The 22,444-nt window shown below is 43.8% G+C and overlaps 3 protein-coding genes across 4 annotated transcripts in view; 1 reads left to right on the forward strand and 2 right to left on the reverse strand.

The window, feature by feature from the left end:
* Positions 1–3,096, forward strand: part of micu2 (mitochondrial calcium uptake 2) — a 5,336-nt gene extending 2,240 nt beyond the window's left edge. The window contains exons 6-12 of the mRNA XM_080013740.1: positions 54–136; positions 854–901; positions 1,086–1,183; positions 1,504–1,675; positions 1,890–1,998; positions 2,131–2,288; positions 2,616–3,096. Of these exons, the coding sequence (XP_079869866.1) occupies positions 54–136; positions 854–901; positions 1,086–1,183; positions 1,504–1,675; positions 1,890–1,998; positions 2,131–2,288; positions 2,616–2,717 (770 nt within the window). The 3' untranslated portion in view covers positions 2,718–3,096. The remainder of the gene's footprint in view (positions 1–53; positions 137–853; positions 902–1,085; positions 1,184–1,503; positions 1,676–1,889; positions 1,999–2,130; positions 2,289–2,615) is intronic.
* A 108-nt stretch (positions 3,097–3,204) lies between these two features.
* LOC307240105 (interferon regulatory factor 2-binding protein 1-like) lies at positions 3,205–7,062 on the reverse strand. The gene is made up of 2 exons (XM_080013739.1): positions 5,028–7,062; positions 3,205–4,122 (listed from the first exon to the last, which is right to left on the reverse strand). The coding sequence occupies exon 1, from the start codon at positions 6,841–6,843 to the stop codon at positions 5,053–5,055; it is 1,791 nt and encodes a 596-aa protein (XP_079869865.1). The 5' UTR covers positions 6,844–7,062; the 3' UTR covers positions 3,205–4,122; positions 5,028–5,052.
* A 2,644-nt stretch (positions 7,063–9,706) lies between these two features.
* hnrnpl (heterogeneous nuclear ribonucleoprotein L) lies at positions 9,707–19,446 on the reverse strand. 2 transcript variants are annotated; one of them, XM_080014005.1, is made up of 14 exons: positions 19,339–19,446; positions 18,504–18,622; positions 16,945–17,182; positions 16,433–16,518; positions 16,128–16,224; positions 15,952–16,024; positions 12,191–12,226; positions 11,796–11,864; positions 11,469–11,719; positions 11,265–11,386; positions 10,978–11,179; positions 10,832–10,889; positions 10,644–10,739; positions 9,707–10,047 (listed from the first exon to the last, which is right to left on the reverse strand). In XM_080014005.1, the coding sequence occupies exons 1-14, from the start codon at positions 19,420–19,422 to the stop codon at positions 9,989–9,991; spliced, it is 1,590 nt and encodes a 529-aa protein (XP_079870131.1). In that variant the 5' UTR covers positions 19,423–19,446; the 3' UTR covers positions 9,707–9,988. The 2 variants fall into 2 exon arrangements, with proteins under 2 accessions (XP_079870131.1, XP_079870132.1); XM_080014006.1 differs by lacking the exon at positions 12,191–12,226.
* Between the last annotated feature and the right edge of the window lie 2,998 nt (positions 19,447–22,444).

A 22,444-nucleotide genomic window follows, 5' to 3' on the forward strand; every position in this document is an offset into this window, starting at 1 on the left:
TCTCCATGTACAGACAGAATAGGCCGCAACAGAATGTGCTTTTCTATTTTCAGAGCCACACACAGGGTTTCACATAGCTTTCAAAATGCTCGACATCGACGGAAACGAGCGCGTTGACAAAAAGGAGTTTCTTAAGGTAAAGCTGCCTGGAAAACGACATTCACCTGTGTGCAGGAGATTATGCTGCCAAATTGTTTTTAGTGATGTATTTTATCAGACGAGGTCAAAGTATCACCCGTTTACATGTCCATGCTCACACTCATGTTTTAAAACATTGCCACTTTTAACGCTGCCTCAAGCATGGATGTGACCCCGCTTGTAAGTATGGACGCGTGACAGGTGAGGGGCCATCGTGCTGCTCGCTGCTCCAGTCTGGTGTTCCATGTGTTTACCCTCAGTTTAATCAATCCATTGAAAATTGGAAAGCTGTGCATTTCAATGGAATCGGGCCTCCTGGATAATAAAAGTAATAGTAGTATTTTTTTTTTTATTTTTTTTATTTTTTGTGTGCAAATGGAGTGCATGCGGGCACGTTGTGAGACACTTGCAGCATTGTCTCGTTCTGGCTCGGTACACGAGCCTGAGACGATCTGGTGGAGTGCAAATGCATGTTCTGCTGTTTGCTCCGATCGGAATCCCTTTCCGCGTCAGATTTCTAAACGCGAGAGCACACTGTTTCCCTTCTTTCTCGCGGGAGTCGTTTGTGAACCTTAACGGGATGGTTTGTGTCCACGTGTGTCCGTTTTGTCGTGCAAAGAGTCGCGTCAGAGAACGGTACGCAAATCGTCTGTTTGAATTCCCTCGGGCGATCGGAAAGGGAATGAATGTTGCCTTTTTCGCCCTCCAACCGCAGCTGAAGACAATCATTCGACAAAGGAAGGTTCCCAAGGACAACGCTGATGTAAGTTCACTGGGTGATGTTTTATGAGCCTTTTTTTTTTTTTTTTAACGTTATCGACTTAAAAGACAGCGACTTCTCCTGGACAACACCATTTTTTAATGTGAAATATTTCAAATATTTAATACCTGTTGAGCTTTTGATAGGCAGGAGCAGGAACCATTTGAGCCTCTATGTGATGTTGCAGAGACCAGATGATGAAGGTGAGGAAGTGAAAACAACGCTACAGGCTTTATTTTTTGGGCAGAACGGGAAGAATATGTTGCAGTATCAGCAATTCCTCAGGTTAGTAATTTGCATCTTCATAGCTTCACTGTGTGTGTGTGTGTGTGTGTGTGTGTGTGTGTGTGTGTGTGTGTGTGTGTGTGTGTGTGTATATATAATTGTATTTATTTTTAAGCTTCACACGTGACAAATAATCTCTTGAACTTGAACTTGAACTTGAACTTATATGTATATTGTTTCTGACAAATCCATTGAATTTTGCTTGTGTGTTTGCCCATTTCAATTCTGCCTCCATAATGTTATTTAGTCGGCTGCCAAGGTTTCCCTCATGAACATCTTTGACGGTCCAGCGTCATGAACAAATCATTTCTGGGCTCCAGGTTCATGGAGGATCTGCAGGCAGAAGTCCAGGAGATGGAGTTCCTGCAGTTCTCCAAGGGCATGGACACCATGCGCAGAGAAGACTTTGCAGAGTGGCTGCTGCATTACACCAATGAGGAAGACAACGAGGCCTACTGGGAGAACATGCGGAAGCGGATCCCTGCCGGCCAGGTACAAGCACAGGAAGTTTGTAAGGGAGGCGTGTCAACAACTCTACTTGGGGCATTGTCATTTGGACTACATAGTTCAAACAAGCTTCGGACCCTATTTCCTCCTTTGTGCTGTTGAGTGTCAGAGGAAGCGGACCCAATCAATCAGATATACAGTATGTTGTATTATATAAGCTGTTCTCCAAAAATCAAAGTGGGCAATATTTTTCTTGTAGAGCATCACGTTTGATGAGTTCAAAGCCTTTTGCCTCTTCACCAACAACCTGGAAGACTTTGCATTCTCTGTGAAGATGATCAGTGAAGCCAATCGTCCCATCGGAATGGGTAGGGCTTCTCGGTACCCTGTTGGTGTCCTGCAAATGGCACCAAAAAAAAAGTTTTCCCTTTCCCGCCGCACACGGCATTTCCGCGCCCAGTCTCACGGTGTATTATTCTCTCTCTCTGTATATACGGCAGCCCAGTTTAAGCGAGCGGTGAGGATCGCCACGGGGCACGATCTGTCAGAGAACGTGCTCGACACGGTGTTCAAGATCTTTGACATGGATGGAGACAACTGCCTCAGTCAAAAAGAGTTCATCGGCGTGATGGAGGACAGAGTGCTGCGTGGCCTGAAGGTGAAGTTGGTCAATGTTTGCGGGGTGGGGCAAGGGGTGTAGTTGATTGATTTTTGATCTTGTACAAGTTATAACAGTATTGTAACAGTACTTGTACTGGTTGTTGCAGTTTGATAGCCAGCGTAACCATTTGGAGCTTTTTTTTTAAAATGGACATTTATGATGGCACTGCCTGAGGTACTCTCCCTAAGTGTCGTGTGTAGTTGTGTTATCAGCACAACACCTGACCGTGTGGTTTGATTGTATGCTCCTTCACTATCTGTAGAGCCAAAATTTGTACTGCACACTACAGATTATAAACGGTCTAGAGGTTCTCCATTTCTTCAGGTGCAGCCCCAGTACGGTTTGTCCGGCTACTGGAAGTGTGTCAAGCGGGAAACCCTCAAAGGAGCTCAAGAAGCACTCCGCGACTCGGGATGTCCTTTCTGAGACGCCAGTGATGTTTCTTTGTTTTACGACCGATGAAAACGCACCGCCGTGATGTCACTGTCGCTTGGATTGGATTTTGATGTTTGGTTTGAAAGGAAATATAACCAAACAATGGTTCACACCACTTTCAATGAACAAATATTTATCCATTTGTATGTTCATTAGAATTAGGTAGGTTTATCTCACATGTATGGTATGTTTTGGTCTTTATAACTATAGACGTGAAGAATTGTGGTTTGTTTAAATTTGGGATTTTATATTAAGAATGACATCACATTCAGCCTAATTTTGCACTGCATTATTTGTTTTACTTACTTAAGCACGCTGTGTTTACAAAGCTTCTTAACTGTGCTATTAAATAAGGAATGTGCCAAAAATGGTTAGTCGTTGGGGGTGTTTCTGTAAGTTACCAAATAATTTGTGAAATAAAAAAAAATAAAGACAATTTCAGATGTCACATTTTTGGAATCAAATGACACCACCATAATTACATTAACTGGTGTGTAATTTATTATAGAGTTGACCACTGAAGATCACATGAGTATGTGAATTAACCATTGGAGATTGGTGCTAATTACCATACCATATATCTATATATAATATAATATATATAGAATTCAAAAAGTAAATAGACAAAAACAAGCTGACTACTAGAATAGATAAAGAAATTAGTGACTGATGCCAAGGTTATCTGTGAATACAGAATACACCGCTACAGTACAATAAAATTACATAGAGCATGAAGCCATCTTTGGTCTTCTTATCACTTACTATAAACAAATACATATAAATTTGTATTGTATCAAAAATAGAAATTACATAGCCATCGAAAGTAAATTCACATTTTTGACATACAATGTAGGTAATAAAGAAGCATACCTTGGAGATGTGTGATTCATTTCTTTTTTTCCTTTTTTTTTTTTTTTTACACCCTTGGCTTTAAGGACCTAATGGTTTTGACATATTTGGACATTCATATTTTTCAGTTCAAATAATTTCATATTTGCGTAACACCAGATACAATCAATATAGGTGTCTTTCATTTGTAGAGCACAAAGTATGCAATAGAAACACAAATGAAAAAAAACAAACAAAAAAAACAAACAAACAGATTGTCATTCTTTCCGTAGGACTTGACTTTAAAAGGTTAGGCCTGAAAGTAGAAGCGACCCTCGGAAGTGATGTGAGCCCTAAGGAAACAGACGTGTCCCTTCCCTCCAAAGTGTGTGTAAAAAAAAAAAAAAAGTTTAACATGTTTCCAGAGCTGTCCTTTTGGGATTGGGGATAGTTCTGGTTTTCTGTCGCAGCTTAGAGGCACACACATTGAACTGCAGCCAAGTGGACCTCTGCTCGAAAAAATCAGGAAGTGCTTTCAACGTGTTTTTTTCTCTTTTCTATTCATCCACTGTGGAGGAAGAAAACAAAGGCAAGCATTTTGGTATTTTTTTTTCTTTGTACATTATCAAATAAAAAGTATAGGCTGTCAGGAAACATAGGTGTAATTTATGCAGTATTCTTTTCAAAACACCTTACCATATAACTTGCTGTCTCATATGCAGGCAACAGACTTTATCATTAGCAGTCTACAGACCACCTCAATGGCTAAAATATCTGATAAAAGATACATAATGCCAGTAGGTTCAAAAGGTGAATACTGTAAATTCATGGAGAGGTCAACACCGGGCTGTGATGCACGGCAAAATTTCACTGGCCAAAGCTGATTTTTATTGTTAGATTATAGAATACATTTATAAATAATTGCATCCTTGTCCTATGCTAAAGTTGCATTTTTCCTCTACTACACTGTAATATGATGAATGACTTTTTCAGGCATCAAGTACCAATTTTTTTCTAAATAGCTACTTTCCAATTCCAGTTTCAATATGGAAGAATATTGCTTTTCCATAGTCAGTGCTTAATGGTAATGCTGTGAAATTGAATCATATTTGAATTTACAACAGTAAAATATCTTGTACATTACAGTAGAATAAATTGCCCAGTCCTATGTTAACTTTTTCACTGAATATTTTCAACATAGTTGAAATAAACAAAGTTGAGTGTCACATAGTTGCACCTATTATACTTGTGGTTTCTGTCATCAACATTTTTCATTAACCCATCAAACAAAAGAAAAAATGTCTGTATTGTAAAACAAGCAATCAATATCTCACTTGACAAAAACTCTTTAAAAATGGCATCATCCCAACAGCCCATATATGCACCAGTAAGTAGAAAGGTGTTACATATATCAAGTACAAAAAAACAAACCAAAAAACTGAATTTAGAAGAATCCCCCCCCCCCCATTTTACCATTCACCACAGCAGGAATGAGAGGTCAGGGGTCATTCTCCTTCTTCACCGTCACGTCTCCGTCCCCTGCCAGGATGGTGGAGATCTCCCCCTGCATGAAGGCCCAAGGCACGGTGGATCCGGATAGGGGACAGCGCTCTCCACTGGGGCAGTACACCTCCCCTCCTGGGCCTTGGCTGCGGATGGAAGCTCGGGTGCAGGGGAAGCAGAATTTGTGGTGCGGGACAGACGGACATTGGACAAAGTGAGTGTCCTCCAAGCGCTCTCTGCATAGGGTGCAGCAGAGCAGAGTGCCCTGGGAGCTGATCCCCGACTCCCCTGCGCCGGTACTATTCGGCACCCCCTGGCTCGCACCCTGCCCTATAGATGCCTGGGAGACAGAGGCGGAGGCCGTGGAGGGGCTGCCGCTGGTGGGGCGGCCAGCTGCAGAGGAGTGTGCCACGGACAAGCTGGGGCTATCCCTGGCCATCTGGCTGGAGCTCAGGCTGTCTGCAACACCCATGAGAGCAGAGATGGGGGATGGCTGGCTGTGTAAACGTGGTGGTCCCTCCTGTGGAGCAGCCATGCCAGGCAGAGGCTCCATACCTAGGTAGGCACTTCGGGGCCAGGCCTCTCTAGCCGGGTGGTCGGGTCGACCATCGCTCTCCCCGTTTTCTGAGCCCGGAGAGGCCTTGCGGCGCCGTGTCGTGCCCTTTGGAGGTACAGGGCGGCCAGCGGTTACCATGGGCATGCCCGCGTCAGGGTATGGCTGCGGTAGCACCTCTGGGATTGGGGGCTCCTTGAAAAAACGCACGCCATCATTTAGCAGCTCTGTGAGTCCACGCCAGTCCCCAGTACCTTGGCGTTTCTCGTATTCCATGTAACGTAGCCCAGAGTTCACAGCTTTGCCTGCGTCTTTGGCCGAGTCGCGGAACATCTGCCTGACCAGATCGGGGATCCCTGAGAAGACCATTCCAGAGCCACATGGGTACTCCACAAACACCTTCAGCTCAAACTCAGGAGTTGTGCTGGCATCAAAGGCTAGAACACGGCCAATTAGATTATGATCTTTCCTGAAGCGCACGTTAAAGGGGACACAGCCACTCAGGGTCACGAGAACATCCCTGACCGCTTTAGGTCGGTTGGGCCAACCTTCAGCCCTGCTGCGGGCGCTCTCCGCCAGCTCTGCCATCACTTCACCGTTTCTCCAAACACCTGCATCCAGACCCACTAGAGTAGAGGTGCTGGCTCCCACACCCAAGGACACGGCCTGTCTTCTTCCGGAATCACTCATTATGGGGCCGGAGGAAACCGCAATAGACGAGGCTCCGGCCCTGGAGCCCGATAAGGGGGCGAGGAGCCCATGAGGACCCCCGACCAACCCCTGAGCCAGCAAGGCATGGGGGATAGCCCCATGGAGGGCAGGGACCGACCCAGCCATAGCCCTGCGAGTGTTCGGGCTCTGCCGGCTCCCCTCCGACATGGCCACATCCTCAGCTCTGTGCAGACCGTTGGGGAGGCGAGAGGACACCCCATATTCTCCCCCCCTGCCCCGGTCCATGCGTTCTGCATGCCGGCCCCCTCCTTCCAGGGGCCCGCTGGAGGTGGGTTTGCTCTGCTGGGGACCGGGAGACCTGCCGTCTAAAACGCCGTGGGTGCTTTTCAACTGCCTGGCGGTTTCTATGAGCAGCTCGATCCTGTCCGCCCCGTCGTAGTTGACGCAGCCCCGGCACACGGCCTCGCTGAACTCCCACAGCATGGCCCAGGGCATCTTGGGCAGGTCGCAGAGGTAGCACCACTGCCGTCTGGAGGAGGATGCCTGCGGGGCGGAGGACATGTTGTTTACAGGCCCCTCGCACCAAACTTTCTTCGGAGGCCTACGCTGGCGCTGGTCCGTCGCGGGTCGAGGTGTCTTCAATATTCAGCCGCGGCGAGCCGCATGCCCCGGGGACGGCGCGAGTGGCTACGATTAACCGTCGAACGCGGCGGAACGCGGCGGGCGGGCGGAGGCGCTGAAAAGTTAGCAACGTCTTCTCTTTCTCGGCTCGCTCGCGTCGCTCCGTCTGGAAGGAAGTAAAATGTTCTAAGACACCGGATACACCTACGCGTCGCGCGCGGTGCACTCTGGGAAGTGCAGTGCTGTTTTCGCCCGGTTCGTTGTTTTTTTTTGTTTTTTGTTTTTTTTAACGTCGTTGTTGAACACGTTTTAACGGAGATAACATATATATATATATATATATATATATTATATTTCATTACGTTGAACAAAAAAAAAAATAATAATAATACTTGTCACAACAATTTTAGCAGCAGGTTTAGCCTGCTAGCTCTTATATGAATTGGCTTATTTCAATACACTGGCCTTTTATGCGCCACAAGCCGCAAGGTATTTCCAAACCTTAAAAAAAAAAAAAAATTACATACATACAATATAATACAATATGAATGTTGTCAAGATAAAATGTATTTTTTTTTCGAATTCATTTTAATTTTATTTTGATTTCATTTCAATTAATTTATTTTGTATTCGTGTATTCACTGAAAAGAAAAGAAAACACGGGGGGGGTTCAGATAAAACTATACATAGAAATATAGAAACAGGAATTTCCAAACGCAGCCCCTGCCCTTGCCGCTGTGAATGGGCTGCGCTGTTTACCGTACTCCCCAGATTAATTGTAATCCAGTTAAAATTCAGGACCAAGCTGTTATTTCAGCGATCTAAACAGGGGCCGCGGGAATCGGGCGACGCCCTCCGAAGTGCAACGCGGGAGGTCGGGGTTAAGCACCCGCATTGGGTCCCGAAGGTTGTCGCAGAATTGCGCAGAATTGGCGAATCTCTTGTCGAGCTGATCTGCGGCGCGCAAAACCGTTTTACCTGCCGCGTAGGCCTGAAGTTCTACGGCCGCGGACCCCTCATGTGTGTGTGTGGGGGGGGGGTCTGCGGGTGTGTTTTGCTGGCATTTGTTTCGGTTTGAGTTTGGAACGTTTATCCATGTTGTCTGTGTTGCGCGCACGTTAATTATCTGTTGAGGGACAAATGCCAAGAATCGTGTCTGCAGCTCTTGCATGCCACCGACAGTCGACACAACACCCCGACCTGGACGAGCCGGTGTTTGAACTGAAGCTCTCTTCGGGAACTAACCTGGAACGAATAACAAGTCACTGACTTGAAGAATGCCCTGGCGTCCAGTCAGTGCTGGGGCGTCCAAGAACGATCCGTTTCTTTTGAACGGCTCCTTTGTAGGAACGAAGGGAACCGGGTCTCGCTGGGTGGTCCGCCGAGGCGCCCTGGCTAAAAAGGGGCACTGTCACGTCAGGTTCACAAAGCGAGGCAAGCAGGCCCTGGTGTTAAGCGGAAAGGTTATTTTAGGAGTATTTCGATAACCCGTTTACTATTATTTGTGTGTGGAAAAATAGTTTTATTGATTGATTACACATTATCAGGGGGGGTTCGGGTGTTACAGCAGCAGGAAGCAAGACAGCAAGAGATTTTGATAAGCGATAAGGTGAGATACCTAGATACAAAAATAACTCCTAGTACTTGTTTTATTCTTTCTTTTTTTTTTTATTGTTACACTTAAAAATGTGATCTAAATAAATACATATGAACAAACAAAAAAAAAAAAGATAGGTAGAGCATCATGTACTTCCACGTGTTATCGATGTAAATTGCCAACACGCAGATTGGAAACCCGCACACATAAAAAAATGAAGAGCGTTTCTTTTGAATGGCTCTCAGGAACGAACGGAGCCATAAGATCGGGCTCCTTCCAAAAAGCCGTAATTGCCAACACCAGATCCAGTACCAATGACCACTCCATTGGCTAAATTCCCAGGGCACCATCTCTACCTTGAGTGCAACGTCTGCTCGGTACTAAAACTTGGGACCACACTCACATGGTGCGACAAACTGCTAATTGGATGTTTGCAGGACTAAAATGATAAAGCTTTGGCGTTTCAGAAATTTCTTTAAGCCTAACAGCTGTACTCATTGAGCTATATTATGGCGACCTACTTCATCTTGATGGGTTAAAATAGGTAAAAAAAATAAAAGACAACTGACATGTGGCAGGGGCAAAAACAATACTTCAGCCTGCTGCTGTTCTTCTCCCTCTCATGGTCAGGTCTCAAACTTTAATGTTCCATTATATCTGAATGGACTGACTTGACATCCTTCGCTTTTGTGCAGCTGTGTTGCATAAACGGTTTACAATGTAGGCCAAGTGTTCAGACTTTATTAAATCAAATAATTTTCTTAGTTTTCGCTTTCCACACCTTGGCGCCAACGGTAATTTAAATATTTAAACAAAGTAGTCGTTGCTCTGTTACCTAAAGACAGAGAGGCAGGTTCATTTTCCCTGGTGTACAGGTCATATGCACTTGAAAGCAGCGATTTACATAATTATGTTAAAGGTTTCTGGTGAGACCATTCTGAAAACTTCAGAGGGTCTTTGGGATGTTTAACAGATAGAAAAACGGCATATACCAAAAGACAGCAAGAAGAGATGTTGGAACAGCCAAGGATAGCAGATGGGAACAGGATTAAAACCTCTTGTGGTCCCAGAAGTCTTATGGTGGAAGCCATCTTAGCAGCTGCTGCACTGGGCAACAGTTCTGAACCTTTTCTATCAGCTGTCTGAAAAAACTCAACCTCCCCAAGCTCCAAGCAAGGAATGATGGCCAAGAGAAAAATCAACATCACAAGTTACTATTCACTTTATTAAAAAAAGGTCAGTGTTAACATGGAAATTTATTTACTATGGTGTTCGAATAGAGGTGAGCTACTTTGAAATCGAATGTACTACATATTCAAAATAAAAAATATAAATGAAGCTCAAGTTACTCATACAAAATCTATTTAAGTTAGGGTAAAATGATCTCTGCACATCAATCCTACACTACACCAATAGTGATTGAATGTTTTGTAGGGAAGTAACAACATAATTGCAATTAACACAAATAGGTGGTGGGTGAGACATGATTTAGTTGGCATGGTGTGTAGTTGAAAAGCACAACTTCAGTGTGTAAGGGTAAGGCCCACCTGGAGGGGGGAAAAAAAAAACAAACACATTAGGGGAACAATCGCATAAAAGAATGAACCAGGCTTTCACACCTATGCTTTATTTATTTAATAGTTCTACACTTCAGTATTCAATCCACACATACTGTCGTACATTAAAAGAAAAAAAACAAACTATGGAATAAGAATGCTCACTCAATCAGCTCTCCCCAAGTTAGAAGTCAAGGAGCTTTTCACTGCTGCACATGCGCTGCCTTTCTGCTCTACCATCAACTACAATTGTAGTACAGTAATCCTGCTATGCTGTCCAATACACTAGCTAGACAGGCTTATTGTAGTTCTTTTAGAGTGAGGGGTAAAGGTGACAATTCTGAAAGATAGCAGCCCCGCCCAAAGGTTTATTTGTGGTATAATTCCCTTGTAATTACTGAATTAAATATATATGAAAATGTCCTTTAAGGGAAATGTAAAGGAAAGTGACTGTTCAACTTAATCATAAAGCAGTTCCCACATCTGCTTTCCATGGCAAAAACATATGAGCATTGATAGCATAGATGTGTGTTGACTTTTATAGGCCAATGAGGTTGGCCTTAAGCTGTAGCGGACAGCAGACTCACTAGTGTTTTTCATGTGGTAGTGGTTCATCATAGCCAGGGCTTCCATAGCATCGTTGATAGATTCCCACTCCAGCAGGCCAGAAGTGCTTCTCTCACCTGCCACATTGCAAAAGAAACACATTTTTAAGAGGGGTTAAAGTTGATATTAGACACCAAAAAAAATTAGTCAAGTCTATAGTAGCACTCACTCTTTCCAGTGAAAACTTTGACATTTGAGGGGCCCTTGATTCCCAATTCATCACAGACCTGGAAGACAATGGATTCATGGTGAATGATCTAAATAAAAAAATAAATAAAAAACACTTTATATAAAAGGCCCCTTTGCTATTTATACCTGGTTGAAGATCTCTGCAGCTATGTCCGGCTGGCCGTTGAAGAAGTGTAGTACATTGCTGGGGTGCTGGATGCGGTTCTTGGCAGCTTGCTCTGGGGAAGTGAAACGATTGTTACGGGAACCATGGAAATCCTTGAAGCTGCTGGTGCCGTCCTCCAACTCGTAGCACTGTCCTGGCATGATTGCCTGCTGCTTGGACACACTGTAAGAAGGCGGACACGGTCAACGACACCAGGCCTAACAAAAGCCAGTCAGTAATCAGTATTGGATATTTGGTTTTTATTTACCAAACATTGAGTTTCTGTCCGAACAGAAAGTTGTTGTTGAGATGAGTAATGGCCCTGTCTACAGAGTAACAGTCTCCCATCTCCACCATAGCTGCCCCAGGTTTACTCTTCATAAACTTCACCTGAACAGAAATGCAAATGTGTCAAGAGGGCCATAAGCCAGGCTGCGATACACTGCGGAGAAATGCCGACCCCGAGACTCACCCGCTCCACGTTGCCATAGAGGCAAAATACATTGAAGAGCTTGTCAGCGTTGATCTTTGAGGGCTCCAGGCCGTATACCATGACAACAGGGGAGTCAGCGTGGGGACCATATTCCGGAGGAGGAGGTCCGTATCCTGGGCCGTAGCGCTGACTTCCACGACCACGGCCACCCATTGGGGGGCCCATGCGATGGGGGGGAGGGGGCCCGTAGCTGTCATCATTGTAGCAGTGATAACCTCCCTGAGGTCCACCTTGATGGACGAGAGAAAGACCTCAGGGGAATCCAACTTGGTAGCTACAATTTTGACAAATTCTTTAGATATTTACCATAATCTGGTGGGTGGTCTCCTAAAAGAGCAGGCTGCCTTTGACGCTTGTTAGGATTGGCATTAGGATCTAGAAATTACGAGGAGAAAAAAAAAAACAAAAAAAAAAAAAACAAAAAAAAACAATTGCCAATGAAACTGTCTCCCGACTTAGGAAACAAAATGTCTACCTCAACAGTACATAGGCTACTTTGAGCCCTTAGACAAGGATGGGGTTGACATGCAAAAAGAGGGGCTGAGATTAAGTGTTAAAGGTTTGCGGGCTTTGTCTTTTATCTAACATAATGGAGATTTTTGACTTTGTAAAATGATTCAATTAATTGAAAAAAAAAAAAAAAAAAAAAAAAAAAAAAAAAAAAAGAAATCTGTCACCCAAAAACAAACACACACACACACCTTGTGAATTGTTCCAATTGCCTTCACCATCAGCATCTGTACAGGTACACATACAAATGTCAAGTCCATATTAACAAAGAGTAGAATACTTTGGCTGGACTATATAAAGACATGTTTCTCTCCAACTCAACTGCTTGAAAAAAATAAAATAAAATGAAAAAAATCCAGCATCAACACTACATGCACCTCCAGTTAACAGTCCAAGCATGTTTTCCTGGGGGCTGTAAGATCAATTTGAAGTACAAGCCAGCATATAAATAAGGACAACAGTCAGAGGTGAATAAATACTGGCAAAAAGTGCTTAATCAGACTGTGGAACGAAGTTGGAAGCCAATATATCTCAAACGTATATTTAAAATTGTCCTTAAACCTGAATTCCGAGTTATACAACCCCACAAAATAAATGTCAAAAATAAAACCATATAGACACATGGCAAAAGAAGCGCTGTGTTCGTGGGAAAATATGCTCAAAGGGCGAATACCATTGATGTCACAAGACTGGACACAGACAAAAAAGGGTAATTTCTAGTTTCAGATCATCTTTGATTTTTCCTGTTGAATTCGCAAGACTAAAATATAACAAAAAAAACAGCAGAGCAGTGAAAACAGACCAGATCTGGTAAAATCCCATCGACTACATGTAAACTAAATATTGACCCAGTCCCCAAAAGTTGTGCTTCCATTTCTATCGCCAAAAACAATGTGATTGGCTCATCCAGTTATTCAATTACTAAAGTACCCGGAGGCCCAATATGTGGTCAGACAGCATGTAGTTCATATCAGATTTGTACTTCCAGTTCTGAGACTGTTCTCACATTAAAATTTGTTGCACGGGTTAGAAAACATGTCAAGAAAAATCAGGAGCGAATTCATTTTATTCCGTTGCTATAACTAAAAAGAGATATTCCAGACCTGGTCTTGATATGTAAAGACTTCACGTGTTGTTTTGACGCTCAACCACAACAACCACATCTTTTACAGAGGGCAAGTCAGCCATGTGCCAGATCATACAGTCAGGCTGTTGTGTGTACTTACAGCACCACAAATGGAGCACAGGACACAGTGGGGACGTAGAGGAACAGTCCAGTAGGGTTGCTGCCTGAGAGTCCAGCCTCAACTCATTCCTTTGCTCCTTTCACATCGCCAGAGAAAGTACATCTGTCCGTCCATGCTTGGTTTTTGAGTAGCTGTCGGGTTTGATCCTTCATCCTTTTTGTATTCAAAAAAAATGGCTGCTATTACAGACTCCATTCCAGCTTACCGTGCTCTGAGCGCAAAGTGGGATATTTGCACCGTTTGAGAGTGGGGTGTCTGTCCGCAGACACACTGTGCCAAACCTGCATCACACGGGAGGCGTTAAAGGCATCACTATGGGCCAGTTCATTAAGGGTAAATGAAACAACGCAGAAACAACACAAATAGCACAAAGAGGGGAGGGGAATGGGGTGGAAGTAGAAGGGGGGGGGGGGACAGCATCAGAGTCCTTAAATGTAGAAAAGAGATTTGGGAAAGGATTTTGGTCTGTTTGCCTCTGTGCTTGTATGCTTGATGGGTGTTCTGATGCTTGTGTCTTCATAGGCCCCCCCGTGGTTATTCTTCTCATGTAAAAATGGCTGCACACGCGATGCTTGCTTTTTTTGGTTGGGTTTTATAGATTTCAGCCATTGGTAGAGTGAAAAGGCATGATGTACTTGTCAGTAAGTCATCGTTGTGCTTGTCAATCAGTCATCTGGAATATCTGCATGGTGATGTGCTGTCATGGCGATTCAGCTCTGTGTGTTGCCGTGGATTTTCGGAAGGATGTGTTGTGTTCGGCGCAGGAGGGGGGGAAAGTGATAGCGAAAGGAAGCCCACGCACCCACGTCGATAGATGAAAGCAGTGTAGCGTCAGAGAGTGGCATCTGTTTTTGGTTGTTGTTTTGCGTTTTACTGCCCCCAATATGTAGTGTCATCTGTCCCCTTGTCAGGCTGAGTGTGTCTGAAATCTCCTCTGTTGTTTTCCTGTGGTTGTGTATGCCAGTCAGATCCCGAGGGGCTGGGAGGAGCAGTCGTAGCGACCGCACACACCTGACTCCGGCCCGCGAGGTGAATCCTCTCGGGCTCTGCAGATGAGGTGTGTTGTACTGGTAAGACAGGATGAGGATGATAGATGGCGCTGGCATGGCCTTGGAGTATATCAAAACGTGATGGCCAGCACTCAGAGAGTAAAAACCAAAATGGATTCCCATGTCGGGTGGTGCAGATAGAAGTGACGGTGGACTCGGGATAAGGAGGTACTGACAGTTGAGGATGTTTTATTCCGCTGTCTGTCGCCACACTGTGTCCGATGTACGCCACAGAGCTGGGCTACAGTAGTGGTTGTGGGTACTGCTGCAGCTCTTATGAGCTGCTGTGAGCCTGAATGCGTGTGCACAGTGAGGACACAAGGAGAACCTCTTTCACTTAAGGCAGCCGATAAACTACGAAAAATACCAAGGAATCCCCTAGAGAGGATGAGATGATCCAAAGCTGTGTAAAATATATATATATATTGTACATGCTGTGGCCCTATTCGGTACCAGAATAAACAAAGCTTGATTGGTCTAAAACTTGAGCATTTTTTTTTTTTTTTTTTTTGCAGAAAACACTTGCCATAACAAGACTATAATCAAGCAACTAATGAAACAATTGGGTTTCCAAATTCTCTATACTTATGATTATATATGAACATTTGGTAATTCTATGATTTTCAAACATTACCAGGAGCTTGACACATTGTGTAATAAAGTTTATAATATTCTTCTCCAGCACCAACAGACAAGGAAAGTATGAACAAACACAAGCTATCGCTGCTGTAAGCAAAATTTCCTCCACAATGTCAAGGGAGTGCCAGGTAATCTAGATTTACACAGAGCTGTTTGCATGCACTGGTTGGTGTCTTTAAGACATATTTGTTATCCATTCATTAAAAACAGTCAGATCAGTTTGATTTTGAAAAATAAAAACAAACTGAATGAAATTTTAACACAATATTAAAAATAACAATTTTAAAAAGTTTGTTTTTGATTTAAGCCACATCTGCATTTCAACAAAAGGAAGATCTCCAGAAAAATACTGTTATTAAACTGTGACAAATGTAACCAGTATGTTTAACAATTGTAGTCAGTGACGTTTATATTTAATTCTTTGTAAAATCTACCAAACATCTAACCAGAGTGCTTTTTTTGAAAGCTTTACAGAAATATCCCTGTGCTTGTATGCGCTACTAGTCACCACTTGCCCAGAGGTGCTCAACAATCAGACCACCATCCCAAATTAAAACCATCATAAAAATCTCCAATATGTTGTGCAATGGCATTTGCAAGAAGATGAAAGAAAACGTGCGTAACGCCACAGGAGTGTTTATGGTGCGGCATGCTCTGTGGGGGAGTGTGAACTGTGAGGCTGCATTTGCTAAAGTACAGGTGCATTCTCAATTTGGCAACTCAACATTCAGGAGCTTGCACTTGGAAGTTGGCTGCCCATGAGGTTTGCTCCTCGTGCCCTTACTTTTGCCTGCTGTGTGGCGAGAAAATGCATGAACATTGTGTTGAGCGTCACAGGAGTACCGCCTTTGAACACCATGGTGAGTGGGGGGGTGAAGGGTAAAGGAAACCCAGTCTGCTGTGCTCAAAGGCAGCACTCTGGGAGGCAGGGGACCCTACCAATCCCATAGAGTGGCATGAGAGGAGGAGAGGAAGATATAACAAGGAGGGGAGGGAGGAGGAGGGGTTGTGAGTTACCTTGGCCACTCAGGTTGGGGTTGGTGTAGTCCCAGGTGTCTTGGTCATTCTTGAACACGTTAAGGCGTGCTGGCTGCAGGGAGGAACACGTCAACACAATTGAGAACCAGAGTCCCTTTGATATGATGTGACTTGAAGAAGAACAGTGGGCTTGTTGGACATTTTCACTCACTCACCTTGGCGTATTCGATCTTAAGAGTGCAGCAGCCGGAATAGATGTCTGCCCCATTTAAAGAGGCTTTAGCTCTCTGAGCACTTTGGATAGAGTCAAACGTGGGCGAGGGGGCAGTGTCAAGGATATATCAGATTCACCGTCAATGGAAAAGTAAAAACTTCTCAAGAGAATTAAGCGTGCAAAGACTCAGAATATGTTTTGTACAATTAATGACATGTCAGAAACCCGCCCAAATGAACAATTTAAACACAAACAGAAGAATGTAATAGACAATTAAGTTCTCTTTTGTTTAAAGCAGAAGGATATTCAACCATAGCCTGAACCCCATTCTTCCTGAAGATGACGATCCTCTGTACGGGGCCGCAGTTGTTGCAGATAGTGTAGAGAACATCCTATTAAAGACAGTGACAGTCATAAAAAACACTGGAGCCACAGCAAGCACCCCTGACAAACTGCCAAGTAGCCTGCTACAGTAATCTTACTAAGGCTTTTTTATTATTTTTTTAATACACTATATTATTTATTCTTTAAATTGTGCGATTCCAATGATAAGCCAGGAGGAAAATGAACTGAAAAGACTGAATTCCAAAATACGTAGAAAGCAGGGCTTTTTGCTTGATTTAAGCAATTTCCCTCATGCTCCTCGTGAACAGAAATTGTGATTCGCAAAACCATAACTACAATTAAGCCCTAGTTATAAAAATGACCATCATTCAATAACCCTCCATGAAAGAGCACCACCTAGTCGAGTCTGAATTTGTAATCTCAATGCAATTTTCTAAGATTAGTACACTCCTCCATTTTGCTTGTTTTGTTACCGTGGTGATTGGATAGATGGGATTCATTATGGTAAGCAGCAGCACATTGTTGACACTACGGGTGTCATCTGGGTCTCCTGGTCGGGAGATCTTCTGGCTGGTGGAGTAATTGATGAAGGCGGGGTGGCCAGCGATGTAAACCTGGTTCTCGGCAGCATAGGTCACCGCATTACAGGACCCGTTCAAGTCCTCATACTCCACCAGGGCCTGCCGTTTTTTGGGCATCATGACCACATACCTGTAGATACAAATTCAAACAAAATGGAAACGCTAGAGATACAGATACCAATAACAAATTATTTCTTTTCACCGATTGAAGCAGGTCAAGAAAAATTAATTGATGTTCTCATGACCCCAAAGTAATTGCCGGTGATTAATAACTATCTTATTTCTTTAATAGCATCTTATTTTTGTCACTCCATAACAGAACATATAGGCTATTTTACAGTTATATAACATAGCCTATTTAAGGCTATATTGGGGTTATAGGAGGCATTTGTGACTTTGAACATCCTTTTACTCTAACTTAGGATTTTCTGGGAGTTTTTCCCTTGCCCGGTTGAGGATTCAGACTAGGGGATGCCAGTGATCTCTCTGTGGAAATTGGGCTTGTGAAACCCTTTGAGACTGTGTTGTGATTAAGGGCTATATAAATAAACCTGACTACTCTTCTAACACATATTCAATCAATTTCGGTTTCGTAGACTAAACACTGCCCTCTTGTGGAAGGATATAGGCAGGCCTTTATGCACCCTTCTGACCTGCAACCAGTAATTTTAATATGAATCTCCCGTTCAGAAAAGCAGAACAAGAGTAACACATCACAACAGTATTAAACACATTCCAATTTGATGTCTCAACTCAGATGCCATCTTTCTGAAACATTGCCACCACTTTCATGAAGTTGTAGCCTTTAGAAATAAGACCATTTTACTGAAGGGACTGCAGTCTGATGAAAACACAATAATCAATTGGAGGGTGGTAACCAAAAGACTTAAGGTTTAAAAAGAAATATATCTGAACACTCAGAAGCAGATCACACTGCAATGATTTAACACAATAATCAATTGGAGGGTGGTAACCAAAAGGCTTAAGGTTTACCAAGAAATTCATCTGAACACTCAGAAGCAGATCATGCTGCAATGATTAAAATGTAATTTACCATCACACTCACAATGAGTAACAATACTTAGGTAGAGATAAAATGGGCATTTCAAAAACAATTCAACCATATTTTCTAAAATCTGTTCAAAAACAATTTTTAAATGAAATTCCTGATTATACATGTATACCCAAATCACCCCTGTACACACAGTATACTTACATAAATCTTTAAATTTGAGTTTGCTTGAATGATTTGAATTTGATGTGAGTTTACAACATCGGTCACTTGGCGTTTTGAGAGGATATAACAATTATCCATCATTGCGGATCCAACAGATCCTACAGACAGTCGCATTTGAAAGCAGACACTGTAAATACCACTAGTCAATAACACATAAGTGACGATTTAAGGAAAAAAAAAAAAAAAGACATGGTTAAAGTTATTGTGGTTTTACCTGATGGCCCCAAACTCCTGCAGTGCCTCCACCAGGTCAGCCTCCATGATGCCGTCCACAAGGCCCCGGATGTGCACCACTGGCGAGGGGAGCGTTTTGTGAGGATCATCGTAACCCTCCTGAGGACAACAGGGAATCAACTTCTAAATGTCAAATAACAAGATCATGTGGAGATGGATTTATAAATGACTGAAAACACTTAATATGTACAGATTTTACTTTACATACTGTATCCAAACTTGCACAAGGTCCTAATTTTGACAGAGCGGGAATTGTGGACAGGGGTTTTTTTTTTTTTTGGGGTGCATAGCACACTGCCAGATGTTTCTATTTGTTAGTTAATTCGAAGGATTATTAGGGTTTCTTTTTTGTTTTATTCTTATAACTCTCTAACGGTTGCTTATACACGTGATATGTGCTGCTGTAACGCCGCAATTTCCCTCCGGCGATGAATGAAGTAGCTACGCGTCTATCCTCCATGAGCTGTAACTAACTCGGCAGGTGCCGCGGAAGATCTCAGCCAGATAAGCCGCGATTTGTTTAACTTCGCGTAACGCCCCCGACCGCGTAAGCGGCGACATGGCTATCGCACTAACGTCGGCGTGGCGGAGAGCGTCGGCAAAGGGACGGCAGGACGCCGCCGCGCAGAAGACGCTCCCTGACAGCTCGCGTTGGCGCTAGCATTAGCATCAGACCGAGAACGCGCAGGAAGCGCTACGGTGGGAACTCGCCGGCGGGGTGTGCGTCAATTAAGTTGAAATGCCGCTGTCTTCGGAAACCACTAAACGGTGATTACGGTTAACCATGAGAGGGGTGGGGGGAAAAAAAATCACACCGTCGTCATTCCTCCCTCTTCGGTTTTCTGTCTCTTGGTCGCTCTGCCTCCTTCTCCGTAGTAGCGGCCTCCAGCGGCGGCCATGTTGTCCCGACCTCGGAGCGCGCGACTGACGTAAAATGCCGAGTGAGCCGCAGCGAGCGCGAGGGCGCGCTGCCATTGGTCAGACGGGCGCTTCCGCTCATTGACGGAGACGGGAAATGCAGCGTCACAAGCCCGCAGCGCCCCCTTCAGGAGCGTCACATACAAGCACGCCCCGCGACCGCCAAGTGGAGTTGTCGTTTGGGCCAAGATCCAGGAAGCACGTTTGTTTTCCTGCGAAGCGGTTGATGGGTGAATTTCACCAATATTTCACAACAAGGCTTTTGCACCACCACAGGATGCAGAACGATGAGGTTTGATCCGGGTTTCACTGTTATCGTCATCGCCCTAAATGTATTATAGAGAAGTATGGGATTAAGTCATATTCATTGCTTTTAGGTTGGGGTCCCATCAAATTGAGGGTGAAAAAGGTTTGCGTGCGTGTGTCCACGGTAGGTTGACTGTACTGTAGGCCGCGGCGCGCATTGCACTCCGTGTTACCGTCAATGTTTTTATTTTATTTTAATATTTCCGTAAGCGCCGCTCCGTCCACTTCACCGCGGTGAAGGTCGGGACAAACCTTTAAATGAGGCCTTGTAGATCTAATACGAGTGAAGATTCAGCAGCCGGACTGCTTCACGTCAAATTTGTTCAGAAATAGATTTATGATAGACTGATAAGGCGAAATCAGTGAACTTTTGTGGTGTTCTGTGCCTGCAGCTGCCTCTTGTGCCTGCACTTGGGGGTTGATTGTATGTGTGCGCCCCTGGGGTCCGGGGCATCCTCGTGCTCCCTGGGACTGGGTTATGCTCCCCGAGGCCAGGCCTGGGGGTTGCTCCGCGGGCTTCCGGCTTCTCTGGGGGCCTGGGGATCTTCTCTGGCTGCAGGGCGGGGTGCTCAGGGTTTTCCTGCAGTCGTGGGGTGTCTATGCAGCTGCAGGTGCGTGGCTTCGGGGCCCTTTCCGCTGCTTGGAGGCACCACAACATCATACCGACCTTATACTTTAGAACCAATTGGGATAAGTCCTGTGCACTCACCGGTGGACACCTCACACACACACACACACACACACACACACACACACACACACACACACACACACACACACACACACACACACAGAACCTGAACACATACAGGAGGTCCCATCTCACACACACACACACACACGCACACACACACCACGCACACACCACAAACACCCTCTTCAAGTGCACCCCAGCACCCTCCTGGTTGCATTCCTCTCCTTTCCTCCCTCATTTACTGCCATAACTAGGACAGGAAGAGGCCATGTGCAGAATTGCTGTTCCTGTTTTCCTGGGCCTGATTAACTCTGTTTTTCAATACATGTTGTCATCCGATGTTTATGTTTCCATGTAAATGTTGTTTAGTTCTATGTTTAATTGTCCCACCTGTGGTGAATCTCCCCCTCTTGGAGTAGTGATTAGTTGTTAATAGACCCGAACATGATAAAATATTTCTCCAAAGAGGTGGATTGGTGGCGGCTCTGTATAACAAAAACTGTTGTCATCCTACAGGTCGTCCACAGGACAGTTATTGCAGCAGTTCTTGATGATTTAAGAAGTAATAAAGTGTTGCATTGCAGGTTGAGAAGTTGAAATCCGTTTGCAGACTAACTCTGTCTTAGATGCAATAGCATACAAATAAAATACTCTGTGGTGTATGCCCAGCATGCTGACAGCACAGGCAAAAAAATAAAATATATATATTTTAAAAAAAAAAGAACGTTTGTGGAAGGGAACCCGGAGTAAAGAACTCGGGGAACACGATGGATTTAGAGGCATGTTAGAATGGCTAGAATGCATAATGTGAGTGGTATTTTCGGTGAAAACATTTCAATAAGATATTTTGGGGGCCTCAGAGACCTATATTAACCTGTGTAAAAAGGAGTATAATCTCTAAGGCTACATTTTTTGGACTAGTGTGGTTTCGAAACATTGGACAGTCCACACCCATGCTACCTGACTCACCCCACATTCCTTCTCTCATGACATTTTCCAGTTGACGTGATCTTCAATACTTCATACAAACAGGCATTGTTTCCTAATGAGCTGTATAATGCCACACATTTAGCTTCAGTCTCTTCTATGCGATTCATGGCTAATTTTCTTTCCTCTTGTGCCATTGCAATATTCTGCTGACAACAGCTCTTTCTTAAAGGCTCTCTCAGGCCCCAACATAAGCAGGAACCAAGATCAATCTCACAGATACCAAACTAAATCACTCTTGAGTGTTTATTTTGTAAAATACATCTAGATGAATCTCGATATGTTTTACAACAATGCGATTTAGCTCTCCCTTGATCCACTACAATTCCTTTAATACTGCAATTCCTTCATGAACACTGCTGTGTGAATACATTTTTAAATGTGCAACTTCATTTTCTTTATCCCGTTTTCTACATTTCTGGATCTGTCAATCATTTTTAGGTGATTTCAAGTAATCAGGATAGACCTTCTCGACCAAATTAAAGAAAATAGCACCCCTCAATCTATTTTCCGCAGCAGTTTGCAATACGTGGTTGAAGCTGTTTATGAAATAAGTCACAAATAATGCATTGGTAAAATTTACAGATTAAGTGGCTATAAAATGTTAGAGGCCAAAGAGGTTCCGAGAATATACTGTTAAAATGTACAGTGATGAATTGTGAAAAAATACAGGCAGTTTTTTTCCCCCACTTCCCAGTGAGAAGTTCATGGAGCACAGGGGTGAGTAGAACCAGGGATTCAAAAAAAATAAAAAATAAAAAAAATCGAATAAGATGGTTTTAGCCCAAATAGTTAGGTAGAATTTTCCCCAAAGAAAGTTCCTCAAAACAGATCATTTCATGGTGTATCCTGCCCTTTTCCTCACTCCGGCGTCATAAACATCTTGATGAAGGTCAACTAACAGCCACTGACACACGCTAGAGCTCTTCATTGAAGACGAAGATACAGCGGGATGAGGATGAGGAACATCTGGAAAATACATTCTCACAAAGCTGTACCATCCAAACCTATAGGCA

This window comes from Zeus faber (assembly GCF_960531495.2).
Source record: "Zeus faber genome assembly, chromosome: 14".
NCBI classification, from domain to species: domain Eukaryota; kingdom Metazoa; phylum Chordata; class Actinopteri; order Zeiformes; family Zeidae; genus Zeus; species Zeus faber.